This window comes from Chanos chanos, chromosome 8, assembly GCF_902362185.1.
Source record: "Chanos chanos chromosome 8, fChaCha1.1, whole genome shotgun sequence".
NCBI lineage: Eukaryota > Metazoa > Chordata > Actinopteri > Gonorynchiformes > Chanidae > Chanos > Chanos chanos.
The window spans coordinates 11,283,957-11,310,474 of record NC_044502.1 but is presented as its reverse complement, the minus strand read 5'-3'; the positions used below and the strand labels follow the sequence as shown (position 1 = coordinate 11,310,474).

At 41.8% G+C, this 26,518-nt stretch overlaps 1 protein-coding gene across 2 annotated transcripts; it reads left to right on the top strand.

Moving 5' to 3' along the window:
* Positions 1–1,830: 1,830 nt before the first annotated feature.
* On the top strand, positions 1,831–25,860 carry palm3 (paralemmin 3). 2 transcript variants are annotated; one of them, XM_030782097.1, is made up of 9 exons: positions 1,831–1,926; positions 2,104–2,295; positions 16,421–16,472; positions 17,568–17,648; positions 20,040–20,158; positions 20,878–20,989; positions 22,709–22,739; positions 23,136–23,192; positions 23,696–25,860. In XM_030782097.1, exons 3-9 carry the CDS (start codon positions 16,428–16,430, stop codon positions 24,652–24,654), a joined length of 1,404 nt encoding a protein of 467 aa, XP_030637957.1. In that variant the 5' UTR covers positions 1,831–1,926; positions 2,104–2,295; positions 16,421–16,427; the 3' UTR covers positions 24,655–25,860. The 2 variants fall into 2 exon arrangements, with proteins under 2 accessions (XP_030637957.1, XP_030637956.1); XM_030782096.1 differs by having other exon boundaries at positions 1,831–2,295.
* The last annotated feature ends 658 nt before the right edge of the window (positions 25,861–26,518 follow it).

Genomic DNA, 26,518 nt, shown 5'->3' with positions numbered 1-26,518 from the left:
ACAGACAGACAGACAGCTAGATGGATATAAAGACAGAGAGAGAGAGAGAGAGAGAGAGAGAAACAAATAGACAGACAGACAGACAGATAGATAGATAGATAGATAGATAGATAGATAGATGTAGAGAGAGAGAACAAAATCTATAGAATCCAGGGAGAGATGCAGAACTTCTTTGTGTTTTGTATGTACACATACCTTAAGAAAGTACATTCCATACCAGTAATATAAGTCAGAAATAAATGAGTGGATGTTTGAACACAACTGAATTCACATAGCTTGCACTGTTTTTTAACATTGTATAAAAAAAAAAAAAAAATCATGAGGTCGTCATGTAGGGTTGGAGGTAGATTTGCAGTTCCCATGGAAACCCTGCCTCCATGGCTCATGATGAGACAGACACACTTACACACATAATGTCATCCAATCCCCTGGCCAACTCAAAAAGAACAGCACTTAAGGCCTGTGCAGCAGTGCTACCAACAGGGCAAATCCGTTTCAGTACAACAGACATATACAGGACAGAATACAAAAATGTTGTGCTGTTATTCAACCATGAGAGCCAAATTAAAAATACAGAAAATTATATACTGGACAAAACAAACCAAATAAATAAATAAATAAATAAAATCACTCTGTCTCTGATTTTCTATTTAGCTTGCAGTTACAGTCCATAATATTAGAATAACAAAACGTGATTATTTAAAATGCTATTTTGTGTAATTTACTATAAGGCAAACGGCTTGTGTTAGACATGCACATTTTATATCAGCAATAATTTCTCAGGGGCCTTAAAAACTATTTACTTATTTAATACAATGTAGTTGTAAGGAAACACACAATAAATGTAGGACTGCATTTTTGGCAACCGCATAACATTGAGTGATGTGAATTTAAACAAACCAAACGGTTTTTTTTTCTGTACGGCATTTTCCTGCTGCGTTCAGATGTGGGCAGAGGCGGCCTTTCTCCACTCAAGATTTCACATCTGCTATTTCCCAAACTATTTTTTTTATTAATCTGTAAATACGGCTATGTGGAGGACAAAGGAGGAACTGTATCAGTGACAAGACCAAAATCCCTCTTCCCACACTTGGGAGCAAACACAGGTATGCATATCTTGCAAGTTTCACCAGGTTTTGGCTTTCAATGAATATTTCTGAAGAAAACCAAACTGGGTCAGACCAGAGTTATTTGTCCATTTTTATTTATGTTTTGCGGATAGAAGCCAAGTGCATTTGCTTGAAAATCCTAGGGAATCTGGACAAGCGTGAAGAATTTATGGGTTGTGTTTTATTAAAAAACAGAACAAAAAATGAATAGCCTACAAACTGGAACCGAAACGGGCCAGGACTATTAACCATTTACAAGAGGGACGGAACAAGCATGGCGACTCTCAAGTGTCTGACTCCAATTACCAGTATAATCGTAGCAAAGGTGTTGCGAATTTTTTTTTTTTTTAAATAAGTGACGTTAAAAGTATTTACATCTCAGAGGTTGAAACAATCAGTTATTGCTCCTCGGGCTTCATCATTATTACAGTTAGTAACTTCATATGTTAATGTACGATCTGATTATATTAAAACATTAAATAAATGATCAATGTAGCAGTCAAACAACGATTACTTAATAAAAAAACTCGACTATCTGAGATTTCCATCACACATACGATTAAAAGCTATTGACCACAAAACTTTGAAGCAAATACTCGATACTTGCACCCTTCACCATTAGTAGGCTATGTTGAAACAGTCAGCACAGCAGAGCACAACACATTCTTTACAAACGACGACCAGCTGCGACGCTCACAGTGGGTAGGTTGGTCCCACAGCAGGAACTGGAGTCAGGTAACTGCCTAAAGCGCGAACACTGGCTTCTGGACTGTGATATCGGCTCACTGCGACTATTAAAGCGACTATTAACAGCGAGGTAACAGCGTGGACAAAGTTTACAGAGAATAGGCCGTCATACTGTGTGCTACATTTGACACACTTTTTGTTTTAATCGGCTACAGCCAGAAAAGTTGGATATTTTATCGCTTACGAGCAATTTAACTATATTGTACCCTACGTTTCACCTGCGTTCACTTTTTATCTTTTCTTTAAGTTGGACAGCACGGATCAGGTGCTCTGGCTGAAACGATTTTTGATCTGGAAGGTTTGAAACGCGTGAGCGTATGTTTGTACGCGATCTCCTGATCGCAGTATCGTATCTCACCTAAAGGAAGGTACGCGGTCGGTAGGCTATTTTTTCACACCAGTTCATCGGGATATCTGCATAACCGCAACGTTGCATCAGGTAAGAGTGCTTGAAATTATAGTTTGAAACTTCCCCTGCAATCTTTGTTACTGTCCAGTTCTCACTTCAAGTTTCTTCATGAGGTGTTCCATACACGAAAACTGACACTCTGTTGGTGACATACCACTAACTAGTCACTCTGAAGGTTGTTAAGCTGTTACACGTTAAAAAAAGAGCATACGCTAAACGAATGCCTTATTATGCTTCTGTTTACTTCAGATTTAAAAATCTATCTTTGAGAACATTGTATGAGGCTGAAGTGGAAACATGCAGTTTGTCTGTAAAGTTCTGTATAATTATACGTCGTCTTATTGCAATATTTAGCCAAGTAGTTTTCGATTAATAAATAATTACTGATCTGTCAGCGAAACATTCATGAAATTTTAACTCAGTATTATTGAGCGTGTAAGTATATGCCCTGCAAAACACGATTAAAGGTCATCTCAAAATTTATTAATTTTGTCTTGCATGGGTACCTGTTGCTGTTTGTAGTACCTCAACCAGCATTTCACTGCTCACGTGGCAACAAATAGATGAGCTATTCAATTCATTGTTTCGTTGTCCGTCACATGACAGTTGGTGCATAAAGCAGCTCAAAGCATTGTCAATGCAGTGAAACAGGCCATAGGAATTTTGGCTAGTAACCCCAGGGACCCCACTAAGGCAGCAGGGTGGTAAATTCCTGAACAGATGAAGCAGACCAGTTGGCTGTAAAGGTACAGCAAACTCCCTCCAAAGCAAATAAGAGCTCCAATTATGCATTTTTATCCTCAGAAAAAAAAAATCTTATACTTGGAGGTTGACCAAAGCTCCCAGTGCAAGTTCGCAATCAGCTATAGCCTACACTTCCTCACTCACACTCGCACAGAAATCATTTGAATGAATTGTAAATGCAGTGTCATGGTTAACAAAGCTAGCCATGGTGTTTTAGATTCACTGTGTGAATAATCGGCCAGAGAGGAGATGCAACAGAACTCAGCACAAAAAGCGTAAAAGTCTGGTGCGTACAAGAACTGCTTAGCTTACGGAAACATGCAGTTACGTCATAAATACAATAGAACTCATGGGACAAACTCTGAAGAGATCATAACACATGTCTATTTCTCTAAAGACATTTATTGATTTCCCTTGCAGTTTACCATCTACAGCACATACAATGCTTCAGAAGTCCCTTGACGTGTTCACGTCTGATAATAACACATAACACTAATGAAACCCCACAACTTCACATACCGGGATTCATTAATCAATGATTAACTGATTTTGGGGTCAGTGTTTGAGACAAGGAGTGACAGAAACAGAACAGGAGGAAGGGACAGAGAGAGAGTAAAAGAAAAAGAGAGAGAGAGAGAGAGTGAAAGGCCTCAGTCAGCGTGGTCTGGTGATGGTCCCATGGAGTGATCCAAAGTTCCTGATGATGGATGTGAAATTTGCTGGAGGGAAATTCCTCAATGCAACAGAGACGCTATGCTTTCACCCACATACATCCTGAAGAAAAATAGCCTGTCTAACTGACAACTTTGTTGCTTTCCAGGCCAAAAGAACATATACTTTTGGGATCTTGGTGAAGCCAATGACCCTCTTAAGGCTTTTCATTGTAAAGGTTCCTGTTTCAATCATTTTCAGTATCATTATGTTTCAGTTTTTGCTGTTTATATGTTTTCACTAGCTAATCCCAATGTAATATCTTGCCAGTTACAAAGAAGAATTGCTTTATTCAAAGGTACATAGATTATTACACAATGACACAGGCACCTACTATAGTGGATGTGGGTTTTGTGGAAAAAACAAAAACCAAAAAAAAAACCCTCAAGCCCAAATGCCTGCAGCACACTAAAGATGCATTTGTTAATTATGTCTGGGGGGGGGAGGAAGTCAAAAGAGCAAATGAGGGCACAATATAATGTGATATGAACTGATACTAACTTATATTGGAATTGTTGGTGTGCTGTGTGAGATCTGGCAGCCCCGCCCAGGCCTGTAGGTGTGAAACTCGCACCGTGTCGCACGACTCAGAGAGGGTGGAGAGTACGGTGGCTCCGTGAAGTTTACCCAAAGCATGTTTGCTCTGTGGGTCTCCCTCCAGACGCTGAACCTTCCCTTTGTGTGTTCTTGAAGCATTTCCCAGTCTCCTGTGCTATGAATGATTGGCTACCAATAGGACGTTTGTTTACCCATGCCTGGGAAAAGCAGGCACGTGATAAAAGCAGACAAATAACATTATTGACTTAAACGTACGCAGTTGAGCAGCTCTTTCTCATCACTGCCCGCAAGAATTTGTGGGAGTTATTATTTTGGCCGATTTGGGAATGTTTCTAATTCTGTCTGTGCAACACACCCTGAATAGTTAACCCTCTCTTACTATCACACACATTACGGGACGGTGTTTTACACACTGCTTAATCAGTTATAATTTACTGGAGCACCGACATGACAAGTTCAGATTGGGCAAATCCCTTGTGCTATAGATTAGTATTCAGGGGGACCTCCGTCATTATTGTCCCATTACGGTCTGATAAAAATGCAGCCCACTTGACACAGGAAACTAATGCAGGCTATTTGATGGCCTTCCCTGTTATAAATCACAACTCGCGAGGTTTGTTTAACGGAGCTATACAAAGCTGTAATTGCCTTCCGGTTTGGTTTTGCTTTGTGTAAAGGCCCGCTGTGTGGATGATAAACGACGCAATACTTTTCCTTTCAGAAAGATCTGTCTTTTTTTTTTTTTTTTTTTTAGGACTTACCCTGTGTATGGTTAAAGAGCTCTCTGAGAACCGAGATGGAACATACTGAAATAAAACTCGTATCACTGATATATGTAAATAGTATTGAGAGTTACTGCTTATTGGTGAGCCATCCCTTTGTGACAGATGAGGAAACTGTGGTTAATGATATTTCCTTCATTTACACCAGCCTCAGATTTGCATTTCACCTTTCCTTTGGGAGGATTCCTGTTGGATGACATTTGCACTGGTTGAGACAGACCTTACTTTTTGTCAGGCTAGTATTTTTGTGCGACTGAGTGGGTTTTCATTCACACTTCTTGTAGCCAGGAACAATGCCTAGAATTAGCCTTCAGTAGTGTTGTGGACATCTTGAGTTGCTCTTATAATTTTGACTTACATCTTTCATTCTCTGAGGGGTCATAAAGGACAAACCTGCAGTTTGCAGTGACTGTTTATTTACCATAACGCTTATTGCTCATTGTGTTTGCCTCTATCTAAATTTAGTTCACGGAGAAGTATTTTAAGTGTGTGTCGATTACTGTTTTTATGGACTTTGGTATAAAATTAAAGCAATCTGACCTCTGTTCCACCCCAGTCGTCTGATAACTGCGTTAGCAGGTTATGGAAGTCCTCAATACACGCCTCCATGCTGAAACATATCAGTGATGACTTTGTTTTAACCCTTGACCTCTCACCCTATCAACATATGGTTAGGTTTACTCTCGTCTAAAATAGAGCTTAAAAAAAAAATCACTCACATTAAGAGAAACAGTTACACAGCTTAAGTTGCCTTTTAATGGCTTTCAAAATAATCACAGCGCTGAGGAATTCAGGGTTAATTTGACAGACATGTCCACTCACAAACAGGCCCCAACCAAGGCTAAAACTGTCTGTCTCCACACTACCTGAGACCACAGTATTCGGTGCCCTAATCCAAACAGATGCAAGCTACCATCAGAGAGTTAAACAGTTACCTTCGCCAAAGTTAGGACATGCCAAAGGTCTTTCGAACAGCGACATTACATAACTGCATTTTGAGTGACTCTCAGCAACGACATGTTAGCATTATCTCTCTCTCTTGTTCCTGACTGGATTGTTTTCGCCCTGTCCCAGCCTGCTGAAGGGCAATGAAGAGGAAAGTCAGTGTTAAACATTAGTAACTGTCCTCTCCGGGATTTGAGGTGACTCAGCCATTTTACAAACCATTGCGGGCATATTATTCTAATTTGGAGACATGCATTAATAGTTAAAAAACAAAAATAAACAAACAAAAAATGATAGTTATTTGCATAGGAAAACATATTTTAAAATGTCAGACGGAATTGCATATGTATGAGGACCGATGTAACTCCTAAAAACGCAGAACACTTGGATTGTTTTAGTGGCGTAGTTTTCTAAATTACGGAAATATTTGATGGGCTACAGTAATCCATTGAGGATTATTTATTTAGTTTTTAATTTCCTTTAATTATCAGCCCATTACTCTTTATAATTTATATCAACACAACAAACTGAAATTTGCATTACCACCTGTGGGTTCTCAGAAATCAGTGCTTTCCCAGAATGTCTGTCACTGTGTCCTTTTATTAAAATAACTATGTAGGAATTTATTGTAAAAGTGAATGTTCCCTGCTAAATTTACACAACAGTTGTTTTTTTTTTATTTCACTATGGGGCTGAGTTACTGGAATGTTCCTGAGTAATACCGTTTCCAATCATGATAACAGTCGAGGATGAGCTTAGACTAGATCACACCAGTTTCACATTCTTCTCCAAACCTGTTTCAGTAAAACACTAATCCTACAGACACTGACACAGTAAACCACAGCAAGCAAGCCATTGCATGCTCCCCTACAGATTTACCATGGTAAAGTGGTTTGAATGTGCAGACTTATTGAAAGCGAAATTGTTTGAACAATTCAAACAATTGATGGTAAACCGCCCACATAAACAGAGTGATTTAGATCTGCTTAAAATGACCCGGCTCCGCTGATAAAATTAATATCTGCACCATGCAAACTTAAAAGGTTGAATTAATTTTTGATTGTTTCTAAGATTGAAAGAGGCTAGTTCAATCACCTTAGACAGAGGGGGGGTGCCGGATGCAAAATTGCATGGCCGAGAAATAGAACACACTTTCCAACAGATGCATACACAATGGATTGTTATTCATACTCTGTAATTCATTAAACCATAATCACAGGATACCACTCAAAGTTTATACGTTATCCAGTTGTGTGGTGTGTTTGTCATCGTGTTTATGTCTGAGCTAAACCAGGTGAGGAATGCAGGGCCTTTTCTATTACACCATGACGGGGTTTTGAAAAGGAGAAGGTGTTTGTATACATAGACAGGCTTGTCTGTGCTTGTCTGAACAGGTGCCTCCTCTTCTCTTTCTTACCTCCTGCTGACTTGTTTCAAGTCATACTTGTGGCGCTAAGTACAGTAACATAGCGCTCGTCTACGATTTCTAAATTTTTGGGTCGATAAAGATAAATTTTGAGATAGCTTTTTGCCTCAGTTCGAATTATTGTTGGTTTTTTTTTTGGGGGGGGGGGGGGGGGGGGTTGGTATTATATTCAGAAAATCATTTAACTTGATTTCAGTCTCTCGTAAATTTCAAGAGCATGATAGTTGTAGGACATCACACGAAAACGGGTTTTAGTAGTTCTCCGAGAACTCTCTGAACTTTCAAGAAAAAAAAACAAAAAAAGATGAGTTGTGACAGAGTATGACAGAGGAAAAGTACTGGCAAATTTTCCTTCAAGAATTTTACGGTTATCAACGTAAAGCAAGGAAAACATTACCGCGACAGACTTAAGGGGGCATGTCATGATTTAAAAGTGTAATTAAACAGTAGAGAGAGTTAAGGTATTTTGGCCAAATTGCTTTAGAATCTTCAAACATAGCTTGGAGGAATTGTGAGACAAGCTCTGGCAGTTTGAGCACAGACTGAAAAATAGTCTGATTTTGGGCAATTCACCAGCAAGGGGAGGAGGGGATATAGAAGGGGAGCCATAATACAAGCTTTCCTGGCCTTGACTAAGGCTCTTCCCTTCCTGTCTGTAATGGCATGTTACTTTGGCTCTTTGTGTGTGTGTGTGTGTGTGTGTGTGTATTAGTGTGTGGTGTGTTTGTGTGTGTATGTGTTTGTGTGTGTGTGTGTGTGTGCATGCACCTCTGTGTATGAGAGTGAGACAGAGAAATAGAGAATGAAAAGGGAGAGAGAGAGAGGTTAAGACAGCTACATTAACAGTTCCGCAATATATATTATGGAGCAGAATTTAAAATTACTAATGTACATTTTGCTGGTCAGATTAATTATGTGTGTTAAAAGCAGAAAATAGCAGTAGGGGTATAACTATACAGGCTAGAGAAGGTCATGACAGTATTATAAAAGTAAAATATGCTTAAAGCATACAAAATCATTGCCTAAAGTGTTATAATTTTTTTTCATTCATGTAAATATGTGATTGGTCTGTGTAGATGACATGGTAGTTCAGTTGACAAAACATGTAATTTGTCCTTAATCATACTGTAACACAAACATGTGTTTGTGCAGCTGTGACGTAAATGCAGTTTTCTCAGACCCTGAGTTATAATTAATAGAGACTGGAATTTAAAGACACAATGTTTGAGCCATTGTCAAACTCAGAGGCCCCCCCCCCCCCCCCCCAAGTCAGGGCCACTGGAAATGGACCATGTTGCTTGGAATAAGAGAGAGGATTTTGTTGAAATTGTCACAGGTTCAATCCGCGGAACTACAGTTGTACTCGAGTAAATGTAGGACAGTTGCATTAGCTGGCTATGCTAAGGGTTTACACGTAATGAATCAGAACAGCAGATGAATAATATACTCTTAAAGACTACAATGAAAACAACTGTCATATAGTCTCTCTGATAAATGCACTCTAAGAAAAAAGCTTTGCTTGTAAATGCCAGAGTAGCTGGATTTTGAATGCCAACAATGCTGTGTGCTCCAGTGCTGCAGGGAAGGTTGTCTACCTCACAGCAGAGATGAGGTTAAGGTCAAATAGACCTGGATATGAGTCAGATGTACTAGTATGCATGCTAGCTGTGAAATAAATAACTGGCTTACAAAAACATAACAGTAACTTTGTCTCGTGCTAACATATCTATCACATTAACTGGAGGTTTATTGCAACATTCTCTTTAAAATTGAGTATATTTGAAACTCTCATGTTATCAGAATATTACAAAACCCTTAACAACCTCATGGACTCGACGCAGATAAACCCGATAAGGATACAGATAAACCTTGCAGACAAAGGGTTTTTTTTTTTTGTTGTTGGTTTTTTTTTAAAAACTGTTTTCCGACCGTAGCTTCTAAATGCTATTTGATACTGAAAACGAAGCCTTCTAACCGTCAAGAGACGCTGTGAAAACGGACAAAAAGCCTAGCCCGGGAGCTTCTTTTTACAAATCGAAGCGAGCTTTGCAAAGGCAGGGGAAAGGAGCGAGTGTGGACACGTGCCGGTTTGCTTTGGCGTCTCAGGCAGCTGACTAACTCAACCTCTGCCTTTCTGCCATGTACACATTTGTGCACATTTGTCTGTTGACGGAGGAACCAGGATCCGGACCTGCACGCTCACCTACCCTCTTTTCTTTGTTCTCTTTTTCCTCACCTATTGAATGTCTCTCTCTCTCTCTCTCTCTCTCTCTCTCTCTCTCTCTCATTGCATTCCAGTACATTGTTAACGACCTCTGGAAACATGTGTTCTCTTGCTATAGCCAAATCTTGTCAGACACAACATGAGGCAAGTCCTTTCTGAAATGATTGAAACGGATGCTCCTCGAAGGACTAGAGTCTGGACAAACAGACACGCTTGCAGGTGTTCCCTTGTTTTTATAGGCACATAAACTCAACCGAGGGTCCCAAACAGCTTTAAGACAGAGTGAGGAAATTATGTGACCATACACGATACATAAACAAACACAGAAACACACACACACACACAGAGGAAAGTGGAGGTTGGGGACGTTTGTGTGTGTGTGTGTGTTTAGAGGCATGTCAGTGAGAGGTGAAATGGTTACGTCTGTTTTGGTTTTGCCTCCTGACACACAGAACATGAGATCATGTTTCGTGTTGACCTGGTGTTGTCTGAAGGCTATATCTGTGTCATGCAGGTAAAATATGCACAGAATATACTTTACAAGACACTCTGGATGATGGTTTCTAAAGATAATTCCTATCTCTAGTGAAAGTGAACACACCCAGTAGATTTGAGATAACATGTTGTCTGTCACATTGTCTTTAAAGAGTCCTACTGGAGTCATATAACAACACCATTATCATTGTTATAAGCATCATATAGTAATTCAGGAGATAAATATATTCCTTAACACGTCTACAGCTGAAGAAAGATGATAAGAATATTTCATATTGCTTGGGGTGAGATGACAAAACCCATATCTTTTTTGATGTGGTTGACACAAGCCATGTTTGACAAGGTGACGTCAGTGTGATAATTGACTTTTATGTGAGACCTTGAAATGTGTACAGTATACTCTGTTGGACGGAGTCCTGCTGGCACGCAAGGACTCATGTTAAAAATTTTTTGATTAGTCCTTGTCAATGCATTGAACCAACAATACGTTCTATCAATCCAGAGAACTTTCTCTGATGTTTCTAAAGTTGTCAGTATTTTGTTGAACGATGAGCCATTTCCCTGACAGAAGTATCAGATGAAGGGCAGAGGATACGCAGAGGAGCGAGTGTGTGTATGTGTGTGTGTGTTGTGTGACTATGGTGAGGATATAGTGGAGAGACTAAAGGATGCCCAGAAAAGGGCCAATTCCTGGCTGAACAGAAGGGCTTTTGTGTGGGCTCTGAGCCTAAGGGAGTACCTGACAGAGAGGGCATTGATCCACCCTGGACTTCCCTGCACTGCTCAGTAATGTCTCTGCTCACAGAGACCAAGAGAGAGAGAGAGAACGAGAGGGAGGGAGGTAAGGACCCAGGGAGGTGGCCCTTGTCAGCTGCTATGCTGATACCTCTGTGGTCCTGAGGGAGATGTTAGCTATATTACTGAGTCGTCTCACAGACGTACTGAGAGCAGTTACAGTAACGAGGAGCTCTTAGGTGCCATTAATGAGAAGTCTTGAACCAGAGTTAGTAGGAAGTGCCTAGCTGTTGAATTCTAATCCTTGCAAGAGTTTCAGGAGATCTTTTAAGTAGAAATCATTTTGTAATTGTGGACAGAGACCGAGAAAGAAACCATGTGACCTGTTTCAGCTTTTGTCAATGATCTACGATTTTTATTTTACACATCTAAATTCCAGAAATATTAATTGTACAGAACTGTTTAATGTGTGAAAACGAATATAGATATTTATGTAGGTTCTTGGTTATGTAGGTTTTTCCTTGCTATGGTCTTATGCAAAATACTTGCTGCTGTTTTTGCATACACATACAATGGTACTCTGACTGTAGCTCCACACACACACACACACACTCACACACGGGCATACCCTCCATGGAATGCTGTGTTTTCACTTGCTCCTGTCCACCCTGTCACTCTTGGAGACCTCTCCAGACACTGTTGCAGCTGTGTTACTAAACGTTTCAAATTCCGCTTATATCCCCCCGGCCCCACACACACACACACACACACACACACACACACGCACGCACACACATACGCGCTGCACCACAAAGGTCTATTAGCTTCACTGCAGTGGATTTGAAAGCGCCAGCCACACTTTCATCCCAAACATTATTGTCCCAGTCCTGCAGAGAAACGAAACATGAATGGATGCCTGAAAAGAAGTGCTATGACTCAAAGTGATTTTGTGTAAAGCAGGAAAAAAAAAAAAAGAAAAAGAAAGAATGAGGACATATGAGCCCCAAAGCTCTGTTGAAGGTGTAATTCCCAAGATGAAAACGCTTTTGAATTGTCTAACTCTACAACAGTCTAATCAGCCAGTATAAACTCACACAATAGGTGATGTGAAAAGACAGGCTGGTTGTCTGTGAAAATGTGTTTCGGTAAGAATGAAAATAGTTGCTCTGTTTGAAAGGGCAATGAAAGTCCATGAGTTTATCCAGCCACCGCATTCCTTTCTGTCATCATTTCAGTTGTCTTGCGCTGCAGGAGACTAGAGACCTTTAGGCCTATGGAAATGTGGAATTTGTAGACCAGAATTTTCTATGGACATTCTGGCTAACCGTTCATTTTGTACCACCACATTGGTTGGATGTGACTAGTGATTTGATAACTTAGTAATGTTTTTAATGAGGGCTTTCTTGAGAATACAGGAATATCTGGTATGTCTTAACCAACCTTCAGTTATTTGCCCTTTGCTTTTATTATCAGCAATGCTCAGTTTGCACCTACCTCTCTCCAGCGTTCATGAGCCAGATAATGAAGATGAAGATGACTGAATTCATCATGTGCTGGAGGAAGAGTGTATCTCTCCACTCTCACTGATTGCGCATCTCATTGCTTCGAAAAGCATTCACTCCCGTTGTCATTCAAAACACAATCAGTCTTTTTCACACTTTCAGTCAAGTGCAGGACTCCGTGAATAATTCACATAGTTAATGGTTCACACTTCCAGTACAGTTTCCTCTTCAGCTAGCCGTCAAGGCTAGTGAAGTGTACGCGCGCATCCTCCCTCAGGGCTGCTCTGGTTTCGGTGCCCCAGGTGCCGTGATGACAAATCACACCCTGGGCTCAGCAAGAACACAACGGTCAGCTTCCTTTAGGAGTCACTCACCATCGCGCTGCATGTCCAAAACAGGACAACCTACAGCGCTAGTTACCCAGATAACAAATCACCTAGAGACACAGTGCGATAACACTTATTACACGGTTTGGGGGTGAAAAAAAGAACACCTGTTTAAATAAAGATAAGTATGCAAAAGTATAATAAAAACTGAGATTCCATCACCAAGGCAACCAATGCTGTGATTCATATATTATTCGCATTAGCATGTAACAGTTCAGCAGTGTACCCCGCTGCTATTGCTAATGCGAGTAGATAGTGTCCAGAGATAAGGCGAGACAGTACTTTTGGAGGGTAGCGATATGAGCAGGCTACGGCTGAACAGGGTTATACTTTTGTGAGGCGTGAGCGTGGCCATGGCACTCGCTCACGACTGAGAAGTAGAGTTAGAGGGAGGATGGAGGCAAAAACTGGTCCCTGTCTCTGCTAATCCAGAGGAAATGGAGCAGAAAGCATGCAGCGCCGTGAAGTGTGTCGTGATGTGCCAGCGGAGCAGGATTAACCACATCAAACCTCACATGGCTACACTCACTTTTCAATTCTACTTGTCTTACTTATGTCATCATTCACTTCAGGCCAAACTTGAGATACTTCCATAATCTCTATTTTTTCATGTGCTTATGTGTACTGAATAGCAAACTGCGCTAGCTGTCGATATCTACCGGCTCTTTCAAAGTGACCTCTGTCGTTCTTTGTTTCTCCCCGGAGGCCGCTTCTACAAGTCCTACTCAGTCATACCGTTTGCTTGAGTTTTTCGATTTTCCATTTTTTTCATACAGTTTATAGTTTTCATACAAACCTCTGTTTTTTGTTTTTGTTTTTTTTTTTTGTTTTTTTTTCAGAAAAGCATATCTTAGTCATTGTTAGCAGTGTCTTGGTTTGTTGAATCCGTTGCTCCTGTACTGACACTTACCTGGCAGCATATATTGTAGTGTAACTGAGGAAAGAAAGAACGGCAGACATCTGAAGTTGTGCCTGAGAACTGCCATTCTTTCCATACATAATTTTGACATAGCCTGTATTTTGGAAACTTGAGCTGTCAAAGCAACTGGGCATTTTTGCTGAGTGAAATAGAAGTGTCACAACCAGGGGCGAATCTTCTCTAGCAGTGACTTAAGAGTCTTGGCACTAGACTGATCATTCAGACTAGTCCTCGCATGTCCTGCTCTTCCTTGGTACCAAGTGAGGTAATACAGCTCATCTAATGATCAGAGAGAGAGTTGTAATAGCAGTTTAACCCTCTTCATCAAAGAGACTACCTGTGTTGTTCTCTGATACTTTACAAAACCTGTCCAGACACACCTAGGCAGGCAGGTAAAACTTCCATATACATATATAATGCATAGTCAAAAGAGCAATCGAAATAGAACGGCATTCATCTTGACATACGTAAGCAGTGACATACTTAAGTCATGACTCGTTGCTCAGCAACACTGTTAAATGTTTGTGTGTGCATGCGCATGCGCATGTGCGAGCCTATGTATGTGTGTATTTTTGTTTGTGCAGGTGTGTAATCTTTCTCTCTGGGGTGTTATGCACGGTATGTGTTCATGTAACAGGTAATAAGCAAATTCTGGGCAAGGCCACGTACTTTAAGCAGTCAGTGTGTGACAGTAAACAAGTGTGTTTGTTGGGAGTATCAATCCTAGGTTGGCTGGAGTATTTTCAGTGCATGTATTTTCCCTTTAGCTCCCATCTTCTCTCCTCCCACAGATTCTTTACAGCTCTCATGGTTTCCCACAGGGTAAATATACATTCTTTCAAGCCAAACCAGAACGAGTATTTGCGCTGTAGCCATGCCAGCTGTGAGAATAGACGAGACCTGTGAGAATTGTTTCCTTGTGCGCTGCTTAGCTAAGAGCTTTGGTAGTATCGACCGCGCAGAACGAGAAATAATATGAGCACATAATCTCCTGTTGCCCACACAACTGGCCTCGCTGTTAAAGAGTTTCTCCAACATTACCCTTTGACTGGACTGTGTCACATAGAGCTTGCAATGTACATGTACATCTTTGAATGAGATCCCAAGGCACAAATTATACAGAACGTTGCCATCAGAGACCATGCTGTTCCTTTATGTGTCTTTGTGGAGGGCATGTTGCCATAGCAACGACTGGGGTGGGCAACCTTGAGCCTGAAGGGGATTCTGACCCAAGTAGGAGGCCATATCTAGCTCTTTAAGAACATCTTTCTTTCTTTCTAGCTTTCTTTCTTTCTTTCTTTCTTTCTTTCTTTCTTTACTCCTGGTGGGAGACACTCAAACGTGTGCCATTACTAATTACGGCAGAATTTTCTACCAAGACTTCAAGAGTGCACATCGTCAAAGACTTTGTTTACCCTGTGGTGTTTTACTCTGTTAAGTTCTCTGTGAAAGCTTTGGTGAGACTTAGTGTTTTCCCCCCCGTGGTCTATGGGAAGCCGTCCATCAGCCATGAGGAGAGAATTGTGCGCGAATTGTTCTTAATGCTAGCATTGATCTTTCTCACACTCAAGGGATGTGAGACGCCATTGAGGCTACCTCTATTTAGGTGTTTAGGGCTCATTTGGTGTGCAGCATGCTGATCTTATGACTATCTACACAAAACAAGTCCTGGAGCCTCAAGAACCGTGTCAAAACATCCCTTGTTCTCTTTTTGCTTCATTGCCCCTCAAAATAGATCCGCTATGAACTGTGTTTTTGCGCAATACTGTATTTATTGGCACAGAGTTCTGAAAGAATTTTTTAAAAAAGCGAATATGCGTACTCTATTCACTGCTTAATCTGTGATCTGCACGGCTATGCAAGCCCTCTCCTCTCCAGCCGACTGAACGATTGTCTTCTCCAGTGAGTACTGGATTCAAACGTTCCTTTGGGATGCCTCAGGCTCCTTTCCCCCGGGCCCTCCGCTGCCAGAGAGGCCACGGCGCTTTAGGATGCAAACGTTTTACTCCTCTGAGAGATTCACCAAGGCGCCACTTTAAAATACAAAAACTCCCAGGCCGACAGCCGAAAAAAAAAGTTCAACTGCATAAGACAACCGCTCCACGGGTCTGTTCGCGCTGTATTCCCCTGGGGATGGTCGGAGGGAGTGGAGGCGGAGGTTTGTGTTGTTCACCTCACGTTGGAGGAGTGTGTTTTCCTGGTCCTAGCTATCTCTGTCAACGTGCTTGTATGTGACATGCGTTGACGACTAACGGCACAGATCGTTAAGTCGGGGCGAGGTGCCGTCTTCTGAGGAATGTGTTTTCTGTTAATCCTGCGGGGCAGAGGGGCTGTTTTGAAATATGGATTGTGTAATCACACACACAAAAGGCCAGAGAATAGCGAGACAATGGGTTTAATGTTTTTGGAATTTTTTTTTTTTTTTTTTTGGAAGCTTTCGCTAAACAAACCTTGCACAGAACTGTAACATCTTCAAGCAGCTTCGGGGGTTTCCTCTGTAGTCTGGTGCTCGAGGCAAACGTTTGCTTACTTCAAACTTCAAAGCAAACTGCTCAACATCAAGAAGCATTCCAAAGATAAGTTAGCTCTGGCGTGGAAAAGCTTATGGTTGTCTGTGTTGTTGATGGTACACAAAGCACCTCTGTTTAGATGAGATCAACTCTTAATGTCATTAGAAACAAGAAGCCATTTTCAACGAAACCAACCCCTGTTTATTACTGTATTACAGGTTCAATATGGACGAGGCGGTAAAGTACCAGCAGAGGCTGCAAGCTATAGCGGTAAGTTTCTCGGTGCATGTGTTCTTATCATATTCTCGTTAAATGGGAGTGTAACTGGAAGAAAAATGAATGTATGTTTTTTTACATCAGCAATACACTGGGCCATAAAGAAAGGAGAACATTGAAAGTGCTTGGTTAATTGTATCACTGTTGTGTCAAGAGGTTGGCATCTATCACATCCACTATCCGTAGATACACACTTGCTCTCTCTCTCACTCCCACACCCACCCACACACACACACACACACCCACACACACCCACTCTGTGAGCTGTGTTCACTAAGCTGTCTAAGGCCGCTGAATTATTCAATGTGTACGCAATGTGGTGAAGCCACAGCCTCCTCTCGCCCGGTAAGATTACACCAGGATCCAAAACAGCCACTGCTGTCTCACTGAGACAAAGAGAGAGGCTTTTAACGCGCTTTTAACGCCCCGTCCAACTGCTCTTATATAACCGTTAATCTGTGTACCACTGATCTACTGATCTAAAGGTGACAGGAGGGATGAAAGTGATATAGCAACAGCTGTCTCCAGCCTGTTTTGACCCATTCAGCCATTTTATGTCACTACAGTGGGGCGGAGGAGAGGAGGCGACATAATGGGGAGCTGTATCACAACATTGATCTCTCAGACCGAACGGCTAGATGTTAGTAGAGAAAGAAATGCAGCTCTGTGGCTTAGGGTGATGTTGCGACATATCTGTGACGCCGGTATATAATAAAGGTGAAATGGCCAAATCACTGTCGGTTTGTTATCGCAGGGCTACGTGTTGCGAACTGACTCTTAAAATCTCACAGAGCGTTGAATGTACCCTCTCAAATCAAAGAGTCTTCACAGCGCTTATTAAACGATGACACTGGTTATGGAATGCACGTGGTCTATATTTAGATGGAAATGACTGACAGAACTACCTCAGCTGGGAAACTGTATGCAAATGCGAATTCTTCAAATCGGGCTTCACATCGAAATAAAATCTTTTTCCGAAAAAAAAAAAAAAAAAATCGAGAGTTTTTTTTTCACAGAAGGAGAAGTGCTGCTTATGCATGTTGTGAATTTGTTGGTTTTTTATTTTTTTATTTTTTTTCCATCTCTCAGGAGAAGCGGCGACTCCAGGAAGAGGAGGATCGAGCGCGGAGAGAAATGGAGGAGGAAAGGCTGAGACTGCAGCAGCTCAAGGTGCGATGTGACCTCTTCCCCATCTCACCTGGGTCAGCCACGTGAGAGCACCGCTCCAGCCAAATGTGTTACAGCGCAGCCTGGAATTTCACAGCTGTGGATGCTGTTAGGGAAGACGGTTTTAAAGATGACATGTTGCGGATACACACACACACACACTCGTACGCACACACGCACACACGCACATACACACGCGCGCAGACACGCATTCACAAAAACCCATACTCGTCTGCAAATATGAAATGCAGATCAGATCAGATCAGATTCTGCAGACTCATAGACATTCATTTAGAATGAACATGCCTTTGTTAGAGTTAATCTTATTATGAAAAACAACATTTTACCTCCATGTTATCTTATGCAGAGCTGCTTCATGCTGAGAGATTGTTCCAGGCGGCAAATATGTACATGCACATAAACACACACAGACACACACACACACACACACACACGCGCGCACACACAAACACATACACATGCACGCACGCACACACACACACACACACACACACACACGCACACCCTTCCTGAAACTGGCAGCTGCACCAGTGAGGCTAGAGATTAGCCTTCCTCCCCTGTAATGATTTTATGTGTGTGTTTACATTCTCTCTGCGCCAAGCTTCTCCCTCCATTGTTTTCACACCGTTTCCAGATTGGCGTTCCCCCTTCCTACGGCTTCGGGCTCTGAGTCAGACCCCTTTACAGCTTCAAGGCTAATTCTTTTGGTCTGTTTACAGTTTTTATAAGCATGTGTGTGAGAGTTTGAGTATGTGACACGTTGCATCACCGCAGGACGCGGTCGGCTAAAGGTGAAGGGACACGTCTCTTCAGACGCAGACGCAGACCGCGTCGTACTGCGCAGACCGCGTTATCAAGTCGTTGCTCCTGGTTCTTGTTTCCCCTCAGCAGCTGTTAGGCACAGCACTCTGTTCTAAAAGCGTTAGGTGTTAAAAAGTACACTTCCTGTGTTGAAGGATGTAACCCTGGGGTGGTTTTTGCAAACCCTGCTGCAAAGCGTAGATACCTTACTGGCTTATGCGTCTCCACTGAAAGAGACCCTTGTTTAACAGCAATGGAATGAATAAAGTGTACACAGGGGAGGGTAAAATCTGACTGACCGTGTACATTTTTTTCAGATGCACCGGCTGTGTTCGTTTTTTTCGCACGTATCTTCTCCGTGTGGCAGCAGGGCCTGATGTTTGAGCGATGTTGTTGAGGTTTGGACTAAAACCTTTACCCGTAACCTCATCGGTTGTGGTAAAACTACAGCAGCGGAAACTGCGCATGTATAGGGTCAGTTTAGGGTGTTTTCTGGTAAATAGGGTTTTTTTTTCCCTTTTACATGATCACGGCCGAGATAAGATAACGACAAACACCGAAGAAAAACAGACTGTTGTTGCCTGTTGTTGTATGCTGTGAAACCTGAAACATGTTATTCTATGAAAAGCTTAAACTGTTTTGGTGTCAAAAAATATTCGAAAATACCTCCCAGAAAAACACAAAGATGTTCTCTAGCTATGTGGTGTAATAGTCCTCGCAAAGCGTCAAGCAGCACAACTGTCCTGAGCAAAGAGACTTCAAAGCCAGCCTTTGCTTGTTATTTACACAAGAGATTATCTAAAGTTTCTCGGCCCTGCTCAATGTCATTCTGAAATATTACGTCAGTCACCGTATCTTGTATTACAGTGTGGATAGGACTTTGCTGTTTGGTGTTTCAGCAAAAAATAAGGAGATTAAATTCAATGTGTAAACTTAACAAATTGTTATGGCACCTGCTGCTTAATCAGTATCAAAAACCACAACTATGAAACAAAAGAACGCAGCCAAAAAAAGAAAATTTGATAGTGAAGGGGTCTTATGCCACTTTGCGCTAAATATTTATTTATTGTTATTTATTCACTTTCCGTCGCAGTTGCTCGATTGAAATTGGTCCTAAAGTGTAACCATTCTTGATTTAGGATCTGTCTTGTCTTGAAATTGGAATTGTTATGGGACAGGAATTTGGCAAGGACTTTGTCCATCTTGGGGGAAGGATTAACAGGAAGGGAGTTTTTTCTGCACATTCCTGGGAGAAGAATTGGTGTCAAACAGAAACCGAATCTGAGGCATGCTGGGATGGAAGGACAGCAAGGTCGTAGCGTCTTGCAGACAAAGGTCACGACATCCCGTTGATACCGTATAGGAATGTAAAGATAAATCCTTTCAATATCAGAAACGACCTTGTGGTATTGTATTCCTCCGAACGTTACGCCAAACTACGATAAACCTGCTGTAAAGTCCACTCAGACTCGTGTTCTCGGATGACCTCGGCGAGGAAAATGAAAGCTCGGACTAAATGTCGAGTTCATCAGTTGTTCACTTTTCATCTCTTCCGTTTGCTCCGGTTGACAGAGGAAATCTTTGAGGGACCAGTGGTTGATGGAAGGCCCCCCCACTTCACCCGACAGCTCAGGGCCCCGTTCGCCGCTGTGGGGGCCACAGGCTCAGGAGATGGAAGCACGTATAGAGAAGTAAGACTCCTGACCCTCTGACGTTTACATTCTCTCTCACACCCTCTGTTCATTAACATCAAAGCGAGACAGACAGCTTCTTCTTCTTCTTCTTTTTTTTTTTATTATTAATTTACTTTAATTCTGACCCAGTTGGATTAAGTCATTGGCTGATAACCTGCGGGGATGAGAGGTTCTTAAATCCGCGTTTCGAAGGCCGTCTGAGAGCTGTGTGTTGGCTCTTGCCCTTCTGAGTTTGTTTGGCTGACTAAAGGAATGTGTAATGAATTGAATCAACTGACTGGAGACTTGTGTTGCGTGCTGTTTCATGCCTTAATTAGCTGTTGATTGAAATGTTACATTATCCAGCTGCCCGCTAACCCTTGAGACACACCCTTGTGTTGGCTTTGAAGGTATCTCACCAGGAATCAGTGAGCCTGGTGTGGTGTTGACCTGTTAAAGATATGCCTTGGTATTATCTGATGTCCCAAAAAGAATTGGAGACACATGTGCTTAATATTTTCAAAACCAAATAAAAGATTGTGTGTGTGTGTGTGTGTGTGTGTGTGTGTGTGTGTGTGTGTGTGTGTGCACGCGTATGTATTTGTGTGTGTGTGTTGCGCGCGTGTGTGTGTTGCATGTGTGTTACGTGCGTGTGTATGTGTGTGTGTGTGTGTGTGTGTTTGTCTGTGTGTGTGTGTGTGTTTGTGTCTGTGTGCGTGCGTGCGTGTGTGTATAAGGTTGCAGTCAGAGACAGAGCGTGGAGCCCAGGAGAAGGAGAAGCAGCAGCAGCATATGAAGGATGACTCTGCTGTAAACGACTCAAACGGAGGTGTGCAAGGCAACAGTAAGGTGAGATGCAATTACAGGTCATTTTCAGCCAGCCACATACAGAGAGTACGTTCCCAGGCGTTAAATCGCCCCCTATAGTTTAACTTAGCCCTACACTGTTCAGTCAACTTCTTGTTCCACATTTTTGAGTAATGGCTTCATTTAAATGTTTTCTTTATGTGCTGTCCAGGCCTTCCATGTGCATTTGTACTGCTAAACACATTACTTGCTGTGTGCCATCACTTGCTGTATTTAGTAGTCACTGATGAGCAAATAGGCACTTTTTCACTCCTAACCTTAACTACTTAACAATCATACCAGACTGTTCCGGAAGTTCAATCGCATTCCACCTTAATAGTCTTTGGTATACGCTGTACCCCGTGTATTATGTTGAATGCCAACCGCTTCTGTAACAGAAACAAAAATCAGAGACGGGAACATTGGCATTTGGGGAGTGTAGATAAAAAAACAATGAACCACTTGTAGGACTCCATATCGATTGTGCCTGTGAGCTTGTGAGGTTTTTTTTTTTATATCTTCAGAATATTGAGTCATTTCTTTTAAGAGGAGAGATAACTTAGGTGGTAACAGCTAGTTCTAGGGTTCGGGCTTTTTTTTTTCTTTTCTGGATAACCTTGCCACTCCCACACAGTGCCCTAGTTAGAGGCTATTGCAAAGATTTTGAAATATGAAAAAAAAGAAGTGTGTGTGTGTGTCCTCGTGTGTGTGTGTGTGTTTGTGTATAACTGCTGTTTTCCTGGCTGAACGGTTGCCATGTGTACCAAAACTGAATGCCCATCTCAAATGACATACCCCGAGAGAGGTTCAGCCTCAGAACCCAACAGATTCATAACAACAGATTCAGATTCCTGAAAAAAAGTATATTCACAGTTTTTTTCAATGCTGCTTTTTCATTATCGTTTGGGCGAATAATTCAACTTCTCAGAACAAGTGGGCTAAAATCAAGCTCCTTTGATTCAAAAAACAGGTGCAACAATCCTCTTTGCAAATACTGTGAGACAGAACCACCAGCTAGAGGATGAGGAAGAGGATGAAAATATGGCCATTACATATAATTGTGAAACTGCCCATCACATTGGGAACACTATATTTTCTTAACACTACACTGCATGTTCAGTGTTTGCTTGGTAACTCCCCCTTGTGGTTAATACACCAGCAACTATAGTATGTTTGTGTTGGTATGAGCATTTTTATCTGAGGGAAGGTTTCAAACACATGAACCAAAAACAGACCGCTGAAAATTTGATGATACAGTCCCAGCTGGCAGGGGATGAAATAGGAGAATTTATACTTATGCAAATTTGTAGGTAATTGAATGTAATGACCATTAAATTAGTCACAAACACACGCACACACACAAAAAAAAACCTGAGTGATTTTTTTGAGGCATGGCTACATCCGATAACTGTCAGATTACGTTAAGAACAGGAACTGATCCCTGATCTGAATGAATTTCCGTCATGTCTAGAGTGTTTCTGTCCTGAGATCTGACAATAGACCAATGGGATCCAGGCCTTTGACAGTATCCTGAAAGGACCTGTGTCGCACTTGGCTGCAAACAGCCATGAAATATTCACAAACAGCGCGGCAGTTTAAACAGCGCTCGCGCGCGCGTGTGTGTATGTGTGTGTGAAATGTTATGTCAAAGAGCGTTTGGTTAACCTTATCCCTCCGTCTCTCTCTCTCTCTCTCTCTCTCTTTTTTTTTTCTCTTTGATAGGGTGATGCAGGTGCAGAGGAAGTGGCAGCAGGTGAGTGAATGCTATCTGTCTGAATAGACACACCTGTATTTGTGTCTGAAATTAAGAGCAACCGTGTTCCCTGATACTCCTCCTTTAACACCGTTGTGTCAGAGATTATGCTTCCACACACACGCTTCCTGCCCGTGCTGTACCTGCTTATACTGAAATAAAGAGATGGAGAACCATCACTTCATTTTTAATTGTCCTATTTTAACACGGTCTTAATGTATCTATAGTTTTGTTTTGCTTTTATAATTTGGACAGTATCTAAATACTGTCCTTTTTCATTAAGCTAATGTTAAATCATGTCCCGTTGAAAAAAGCATTATGGATGCGTCTATTGAGTAGTAACAGTAAAACCTGGAGCAATGTGTAATTTGTGTAAATCGTTTTGTTCGGCTGTAGATTCTGAGTCCTCCCCCTCAGGAGAAATCACAGAGAATGGGAAAATAGAGAGAGAAGGTACAGAATTCACCGCAGTGTCTTTAAAACAGTGTCCTATTTGCTCTTCTCTCTCTCTCTCTCTCTCTCTCTTTCTGGCTTATCAAATCCTGAGTGTTACTAACATCACATTCACTTCACAAGTCCTCCTAGAATTGCTACCAGTCATAATTCTGAATTCTGTATTTTAAAGAACTTGTGGAACCCCTAAGTCCTCCTCTCTCCTCTCTCTCTCTCTCTCTCTCTCTCTCTCTCTCTCTCTCTCTCTCTCTTTTTCTCTCTCTTTCTCTGTTTTCTGTTGCTACTTTCTGCTTCACTCACCATCTCTTGCTTCTTTTCCTCTCTGTTCCTCTGCAGTACCTTATTAGCTGAAGAGCCTTAAGGTGGTAAGAGTGATGTAGCTTTGTAAGTTATTTCCAAGATCATTTGTTATCTGGACATTTGTGATGCATATCTCTGTTATCTCTTTTGGACAGGGAGTGACAGTGTTTTTCTAGAATGTCATTATTTTTCATTTGAATTAGAAGCCTCTCTGAATGCTGATGACGGCCAGTCTTCCCAAGAAGAATCTGCACAGATCCACAATGGCGCGGATACAGCAGCGGAGACAGCAACAAATGTGGCCCTTGTTAATGGTGCCGTGGAAGGGGAAAAGGTCCACGATCCCTCAGACCAGGATGGACTCCCTCACACCAATGGCCTGACCAGTGAACAGACTGCCAGTGTGGGGATTGGGGAAGGTGCTGTTACCCTCACGTTCCTAGGCTACTCCGAGGCAGAACCCGGGCAGGGCGTTAGCGAGGATGACGATTGTGGAGCCGTCATCCGAGCAGAGCGGGTAATCATCACAGATGAGGGAGATGAACTCCCCGACGAGCAGCCCGATCCCTCAGCCAATGAGACTGAAGAGTCAACGGTGCCGGCAGAAAGCCTGGAGTCTCCTGAGAGTACAGAGGTAGAGCCACATTTAGAAACCTCTGCAGATGCAGAGAAGAAGACAGAGGAGACGGAGACCAAAGTCACAGAGAGCGCTGAGAATACTGCAGATGCCATGGAAACGGAGATAGAAAAAAGTGAAGGAGGCGGAGTGGAGGCACAGGTCTCTGACATTTCTGAGGCCCAGCTCCAAGCAGAAACACTAGAGGGCAGTGTTGCAACTTCCCAGGTCCCAGTGTACTCCACAACAGAACCCTCCGTCACACCCAGGGCTGATGGAGAAGAGGAGGTAGCCCAAGCAGATCCCATAAAGGATGATGACACAGAGGTTTCAGGACAGGATGCAACGGGCCAGTTCCAGGAGGTTCCCCTAGATGGAGCTACAGACGTCAAAGAACCCACCGCCAAGCAGCAGACCCCATCTGCTGAAGAAGAGCCCCTTTTGTCCTCCAAAGCCACGCCCCTGACGGAAACCCAGACTCCTAGCCGTGCCGAAGCGGAGGGTACGCCCAAACGGAAAACCTGCCAATGCTGCTCCGTCATGTGAACTGTGGTCTATATGCTCTGTGTCCCTTTTTTCTTCCTCTCCATCTCTTCTTCTTCTCTTCAACATGTTCTTCGACATTTTCACTTTTAAAATGTTCATATCAAGAGAAGACCTACAGTGATTTCCCCAGTGGTAATCCTAAAATACTCAATTCCACCACACCTTCTAAGTCAAAGGGATTTGACTGGTTTTGCTGTGCTGGTACCAAAAAAAAAAAAAAAAAGAGGCAAGATTTGAGTGGTCGGGTCAAAAACGACCCATTAGTCGTAAACATCTATCACTGCAGTGATACCTGTACCAGAACTGAGCTTTCTCCAAATGGAATTACTGCCGTGTTCTTGCAATCCAAAGGATTTTTTTCTTCACTATTATATCTTCAGAGAGAAAGTGGAGTTTCCATTATATCTGTGGCATACTGGAGCTTATGCTAAAGCTACCAATGCAGCACTGGCTGGCAGCTCAACACTGTGGTGCCTCTCTCTGATCCTACCTACACCTCAGTCTTGAAATGACAAGCTGTTCTCAGTCTCACATCTCTGGAAGAGTGTCTGTCTCTCCAGAGGGACCCTATTGATCTCAAACCAACACTTACAGTACAAGGGCATACCTAGTGAATTATAAGCCATGAATGAAGCAGAATCACCGTGCAAGTCCATTAAAAGACTTTTTAATTAAACTACTTCAGTACAGTGTGGCCTGATTTTCCTATAGAGTAACAAAACTCCTCCAGAATAAATAATCCTGAAATGGAAGTTTTTAATCCACATGATGTGAAGTACTGCGTTATATACACAGTGCATAGTCTTTTTATTATGATATTATGCCCTGGATTACTTCACCTATTTAAGTACACTTTTTTCCCATCAAACAAATAGGCCAATAATCAATAAATGTCAAAGGTCAAACTACTACAAAGTTTGGAGGAGAAAGGAAATTCACAATCCTACGATGAAATACATGTTCTCCAAAGTGTTCAATTTCAGAAGCCACTGTAACCAAAACAGTGAGCAACCTGTTTTCACTTTTTTTTTTTTCAGTTTTATCCAAACATTTTTCATTCACCCTAGAATTTTAAGTATTGTGTAAATGCACGATAATTAGTGCTGTGTACCTGTATGTAAATAGACGACATGAAATTTGAGTGATCGTAACTAGGGAGTGGTGGGGATTATTGTATTGAAAATATGCCTTTTGAACAGGCTACTCACGCCTGATTGAATAAACAAACCTAAATGAAATATTACGGTCTCTCCAGTCGCTTAAATTGTATGGATTATTTCAACACAAAATGAGAAAAATGGTCCTTATGTTTATCCTACCGTAGTTTGGGTCTGAGACAAATAAGTGGCTTATTCGCTCTTCCTTTATCTCAATGTTTTCATTACACACCTTTAAAACTCCTCTTAAAAAGCAATTTATTCTGAAGTGTAGGTAAGTGAAACTTACTGAAGCAGGGGTGTGGCTGTGCTGACAAGAGAAGGAAGACAGATTGAGACAAAGGTATGATCCCAGCATAGGGATTAACATCTTACAGAAGATTTAATGACTTAATGAGCTATTAATAATCCAGACCGAAAGCAACAGTGTACCAAATATAATAACACATAAGCCTCATATCAGAAAATACACTAATACTCTTTTAGAAATGCCTCATGTTAATGTTAAGCACAGTGTGAGCCAATGTTGTATAAAGTATCCTGTAGTCATACCTGAATAAAAGTAAAGATACCTCTGTGTAAGATGACTTGAGTAGAAATTAGAGTAGCCCAGAAGAAAATTACTTCATGATGCTAACTGTATGTAAGTATGAAACGTACATGTGAATGACATAAACAATGAGAAAATGGCAGGACTTTTCCTTATT

Excerpts from the sequence above, each read along its gene's own strand:
- palm3 (XM_030782097.1), top strand. The coding sequence starts at position 16,428 with ATGGACGAGGCGGTAAAGTACCAGCAGAGGCTGCAAGCTATAGCG. Across the intron at positions 16,473-17,567 it reads AGAGGCTGCAAGCTATAGCG|GAGAAGCGGCGACTCCAGGA; the intron begins GTAAGTTTCTCG and ends TCCATCTCTCAG. Across the intron at positions 17,649-20,039 it reads TGAGACTGCAGCAGCTCAAG|AGGAAATCTTTGAGGGACCA; the intron begins GTGCGATGTGAC and ends TCCGGTTGACAG.